Below are 6,118 nucleotides of genomic sequence, written 5' to 3'. Positions count from 1 at the left end.
TTCATTCGTTATGCGTATATTAGTATAAAGTTTGACAATATGTGCTCAACTAGGGCTTATATTTCGGTCGTTCCGACATGACAGTATTGTACATCACTAAATTAGACATTTGAATTTTAACTTGTGGATCGCGGAAATTGAATCTCACTGTCTATCAGAATGTGGATTATCAGGCTGCACAGAATTACGGTTACAAACTGTTTTAGTGATTGAGTTCAATAGAGTTGAGCATTACTAGACAATAGTAAGAATCAACGTGGAAGAATTGTTTACAATTTATTTCGAAGACACAAAGTCAACTGAAGTATGCACAAGCAAAGTAAACTATGTACAATATGGAAGAAGGGGATTTACCAGTCATCCGTAGTGATAGGAAGTACGGACATCTGACTTCAAACAAAAGCTACTCAATATTGATGGATTCAACAGCACGCCGCAACTTTTCCTGGGAAAATAAAATCACGAAGTAAAAATTTAGTTATACTGAGGTAATGGCATAAAAATAGTAAGACACATATTTGATGGGTAATTTGCGTGAAATAATCTATTCACATTTCGATAACAGTTCATGTAGAGGTCAACAAGGTTCATATGGAGACTGAAACTTAGTATATACAACCAACTACACCTATATATATATATATATATATATATATATATATATATATATATATATATATATATAGTGAGATACAGTAACATTAAATAAGCTTGCGTAAAACACTTGGGATCGTGTTTCTTCTAAGGACTAGCAATACTATTTAGAGGGTTAGCACTCAGTTAGTGGATTGACGTTTAGAACCGCGGAAAACCTACTGGAAGTAAGGTACCTAAATCGGTCAAAACCTCTAATTAGGTTTTACAATTAGTTTTGGGGAAACAACCAGAATATACTGATCATAGATTTACCATATAACATAGCGGTATCCTATGGAAGGTTTGAGATTAGGTGGTGTATACTTTTGGGTGGGCATAAGTGAGGGAAATAAAGTATATGGATATCTAGGCAAGTGTGCTTTTAGGACTATGAAAATATTTATAATTTTTGTTGGGAGAATATCCTATTACTACACACGATCTGGGCAAAGAAAATCAAATGTATCACTAAAGTACTTACGATGATTGCAGCATTTGAGTTTCCAGCAGTGAGCTCATTCACTGTGTTTGTTTGAGCAGTCTCCAGACTTCTTGTACATCTTAAATTAACTCCAGATCTCATGTCTAACAGCTTTTTTTCAACTTCATATGCTCCATCAGCGTTTATAATTCCTACGACAGATACAGGTCTTGGTTTATGACATAAATGTGCTAATTTCTTCCTTGTATGAGTAATGATTATTGGTACCGGTGGTTCACATTCTTTTGCAAGTTCCCAAATCTGGGAAAGTATTTTTTCCAATGCACCAAGAGCTGTTCCAGTTCCGACTTCCTTTTCATCACTTCTAACTGAAATCTCAGAATTATAATAAAAGGACAGATTATTTGGTCAAAAAAGCTCACTAATATAAAATTACTGCGGAGAATTAGTCAAAATATTGAAAATACCTTCGGAATGTTACCTGTGGGCAAATATTTATTAATCAATAAGCTGTGCACCGTGGATATTAAGCACACATTAACATCATTAAATGATACCGGTTGGTTTCATTCAATTCGTGATAAAACCTTTTGCTCGAGAGAGAAGCAGTGTGGGCTGATTACTGCAAGTGTTGAATACGAATCTGCACTGACTGACCGCTTTCTACTAACATACGTATATATATTGTCCCGTTACGATCGGAAGTCATTATTTTACTTAATACACAAATTATTTGGGATAAGTTGGCACCAAAAATACAATGCACCACACAGCATAAACATATAACTGGAAAGAAAAGAGAAGCGGAAGCAGTAGAGCCGAGAAAAATTACCAGTGATCAAAAATAATATATAATAGAAGAGACATTTCAGTTAACAATAGAACTGAACAAGACACCTCTCAGTTAAGTCCGTTTCATCTTTATGAAGAATGTGAAGAAAAACTATGTCGCATATATATATGTGGCGCATATGTACCTGGTGCCCTTTTGTACCAATATATATGTGTTTAAATAAATAAATGTCAAGATGGCCAGTGGTTCCTATTTGGATCGACGTCTGGTAGGTAATGTCTCAAGCCAACTAATCTCATCAAGGAGTCGTGATGGACTGACGGGTGCCAGTCCTACACAACTTCCTTTCATACCCCGGCACTATATCATAAAATGACCACCTCTTCGCTTTTTCCAACCAGTTCCAGGGTTCGATGTGGAAGCCATCGGGTTAACATTCGTAAAACATACCTGGTCTACTGAGCCCGGTGTTTCAGGATGGCAACACCAATTGAGTTGTCACTACTGCTCCCGAACAACACTAAACAACAGCATCTCAGAGACAATGATCGAACACAGAGAGTTGCTTGACATCTTTAACTTGTAGACCTCAGGCTTTCCAAGTATACAGCAAAACTGCTCTCATTGACGTTGTAAACCTGACCTCTTATAGCTATACTAACATCACGACAGCAGCAAAGATGACCCAGATTAGCCTAAGTCATTCTGGTTTCTACCACACGTAAATTGATCACTCACATCATCAACACTAACACAATCACCCAAACTAACTTCTCGACTACTTCTAACGGCTCACCACCAGGAGTGAGTGCAAACACGAGCTCCTGCAAATCTTGTAGAAGTACTTTGCATTTAAGTGTAGAGTACATCCCATTCCTAGGAAAATAGGCAACTGATGAATTACGACTTACATAGCTTGAGTACCGTGGCAAACCAAAACAATTTTACCCGTGTACTCAAGATTTCGCTAACATAGAGCAGTGTTGGTCTCACGATGTGACATGATTCCAACTTTTTAAAGCCAAGCTAACACCAAGGTGTCAAAGAGATCAGAAATCTTTCGGCACAAACTTGATGTGAAAACATTTCATCACCAAATAAATTGTTTTAACCTAGAAAGGTATATAGAATATATAATGAGAACTTAAATGCGAAAATTAACGACAAGTAATTAGAGAAGAAATATCCAGAGAGCAACTTGTCTTGGGTAGCTGTGATCGTGAAACTATCATAATCGGAGACCATATTCAGCTGCAATAGCAAGATAATTATTTACTGGTCTTGGCTTGAAAAATTTAGGTTTGAAGGGAACTAAAAGTACCGAGTTCTTATTTGTGTACCCAGTCAGTCAGTCACAACGTAGAACTTCGTACATACGTACATCAGTTCGAGTTGCTATACCACATTAGCACAGAGATACAGTTGTCGATTCAAATCCCATAGTGGTAGAGGTAGTAAGAGTATAAGCAGTAATCGGGAAGATTAGGGTTTAAAGATGTTATTCAAGGAGTATAATCCAGTGAAAAAAAATCTGGAAAAAGAAAAAAGAAAGGGACATGCAAAATTCAAAAGATTAGGATTATATATATATATATATATATATATATACACTAAAACCTAGACGACCTAGCAGTAACTTTTCGAAAGTACAGACATGAAACTACTTAGATTGCCACGGCAAGCCTAAGTATTCAACTTGCCTTCTCTGGCATCATTGATCTTAAAAGCGATCGAGTTTTGAACTAAGGCAATGGATATATACAACTAGAGACTGGAGAGTATTACTAAATAATTACTAATACTCACTTTTATCTTGCCATAAAAAGCTCGTAGCATTGCCTTCAAGATCGCGAGCCACGAAGACGATTCGCATGTGTTTTAACTTTAAGTGTTTGATTACTTCATGAAAGCCACAAACAAGACGCTTTGTTCGCTTGAGATGAAAGGGGCTATTAGCATGAGTTACATATGCTCTGTCTTGGAATGCAACCAATCGTGAAATCAACTCACTCACAAGATAATTTTCGATTTCCGATGAAGAATTGGGTTCTTTTAGTGAACTATTAAAGCTATAAGGAGTACGGAACTACAAAACTGAAACTATTGAATAGGTCAGTTACCTCTGTGGTTTTCGTCACACTAGGAGATTCAGCGGTCGCAAAAGTAATTCCTACAGGGGCTGGAAGTGACTGACTTCGCTGAGCCTTGCGGATAGTGCGCTCATTCAAAATAGAGCGTTTAAGAGGAGTAGGTCGCTTATTTCTAATTACTTCAAGTGGTTTACCTATCCTTTCAATATGCTTTTCAGAAAGAGATTTCTGACGTTGTAACGGGGTTGTGACTTTCAACTCATCATCCGTAATTATAAATTCTTCCAATTCTCTTATAAATGGGGCGTTGAACTGGATACTTTTTAAGGATGGCCTCGAGATTTTCAAATTATTATTAGAGACTTTCTTTGATTTCCTATTCCCAGCACTTCTAGGAGTAATGCATTTATTTGTAATGCTGATGTGAGATAATTCCCTAGTCGAGGTCTTTGCACGGATGACTTGTGTGGATTTATTATTTTCTTTCAATGTTTCGGGAACGGCATTACTGGCTTTTGTCCTGTCAATCTGTTTCAAGTGTTTAGTATTACGAGATAGTATTGTAAGTTGGACATTATCTATATCAGGAAAGGAGTGAGATGACGATGGTGACTGAGGTAAAGCACCACTACACCGATCGCCTGTTAAATGAGGTTTCTTATCCTGACTCTTTTCGTATTTGCGTGCAGCTTTAATAGGTGTTGCATAATCCGACTTTTTTGCCCTTTCGTTGTCCGACGTTTTGCACATGTATGTTTCTACTCACGGAACTTTCATTGAATGGTTGAAATTAACACACGGTTACTCTGATTCTTCTTTATGTTTGAGAAATACTGGCAAGTTGGAAAATGAGACGTGAATCAATGTTTGAGTTGTCTTGCTTTCTGTGGAAAAACGCAAAATAGGTGTAACATTATTGTGATTTCCAAATAAAACACTATAAAATGGAGCTCTTGTAAAATATTTGTTGAAAAAAATGTTACTAGTCTATTTTTGTACATCTGATTATCTTATATTAACATGGCAGTGTGAAGAAAAACGGTAAACAACTTCTCAAGATACAAATAGTTCTAAATATGCATACAAAAAGCCAACAGTTAGTCGAATTAATAAAAACCCTTTACTAATATCTCATAATAACAGTTTTGTCAACCTTCAAAAATGATCGAAGAGCATTATACAAACTTATCACAAGTAAAATAAGGTTATATAGTAATCAACGAAAGGTATTTACATATCTTACTGTTACAGTGTTTCAAAACAGATGTTTATGTCTATGCTACACACATTGCTTTCCCGACGTCAGACAAATTCCAAAATTTTACTATAGATGAAGAAATATATTTGTAGTTGTTGTTAGGTTTTCAACAGAACTAAATTTATTCAGGAAGAAATGTATTTAAACTGTCCATAAATTTGTTAAACACTAAAGAACAGTTATAGGCAGTTTATTTTTCGAATTATTCGACTTGATAGACTGAAAACTTACAAACACTGAAGATAATTAGTTACTGTTCTAATTTAAGTAAATGCGCTTACTTTTAAGTATGGGATACTATTTCGCAAAAATGGTATTCGTAATTGGTGGTAATCTTAATAGTTTTTTGATCAACATAAGGAATAAAGGTTAGAAGGGAGATAATGAATATTCGGGGTTTTGTTAGTCTGTAAATTCCGCACAATGGCCATATCCTGACTGTTTATTTTGTAACTCGTGTCAAGAGTTATTCTTCCCAATTAGCTGTCAAAAATCCAGCAGGAATGATCCATCTATATAAAACTTTTTCAAACAAATTATTTTCCACAATGATGACAGATGAAACTTGTTTAGATAACAGAGACAGCCGTAGGAGTGAATCATTGGATAAGATGGAACAGTAGATGTGCGCTAATCCATTAACGGAATACTGAAAGTTTAACAGCTTGTAGTGAACAGGTGATTCTCTAATATTTCTAGTATTACAATAACTTGTTTCGCTTAAGAATTGCTTTAATGTTTTTAATAATTGCACAGAAGAAAGGTATATTCAACTTGACTTTTCGTCCTCCTTGTAAAGGCAGAGAAATGTGGGATAGAATGACTGTGGGAGGACTTGGCATGAAGACGTTAATATTCCACTTATTTTTCCTGACTTACTATGGGGTCCGAAGTGGTAT

The 6,118-nt window shown here is 35.8% G+C and overlaps 2 protein-coding genes across 2 annotated transcripts; both read right to left on the bottom strand.

The window, feature by feature from the left end:
* Nucleotides 1-258: 258 nt before the first annotated feature.
* On the bottom strand, nt 259-2,740 carry Smp_194450 (hypothetical protein; the record flags this gene model as incomplete). Its single annotated transcript, XM_018792048.1, has 3 exons — nt 259-445; nt 1,118-1,446; nt 2,671-2,740. The coding sequence occupies 3 exons, from the start codon at nt 2,738-2,740 to the stop codon at nt 404-406; spliced, it is 441 nt and encodes a 146-aa protein (XP_018644947.1). The 3' UTR covers nt 259-403.
* A 359-nt stretch (nt 2,741-3,099) lies between these two features.
* Nucleotides 3,100-4,829, bottom strand: Smp_121440 (hypothetical protein; the record flags this gene model as incomplete). Its single annotated transcript, XM_018792047.1, has 4 exons — nt 4,767-4,829; nt 3,992-4,731; nt 3,678-3,957; nt 3,100-3,182 (listed from the first exon to the last, which is right to left on the bottom strand). The coding sequence occupies exons 2-4, from the start codon at nt 4,709-4,711 to the stop codon at nt 3,100-3,102; spliced, it is 1,083 nt and encodes a 360-aa protein (XP_018644946.1). The 5' UTR covers nt 4,712-4,731; nt 4,767-4,829.
* Between the last annotated feature and the right edge of the window lie 1,289 nt (nt 4,830-6,118).

The sequence above is a fragment of the Schistosoma mansoni genome (assembly GCF_000237925.1).
Source record: "Schistosoma mansoni, WGS project CABG00000000 data, chromosome 1 unplaced supercontig 0010, strain Puerto Rico, whole genome shotgun sequence".
Lineage (NCBI taxonomy): Eukaryota > Metazoa > Platyhelminthes > Trematoda > Strigeidida > Schistosomatidae > Schistosoma > Schistosoma mansoni.
This window is presented reverse-complemented; position numbering and strand designations above follow the sequence as displayed.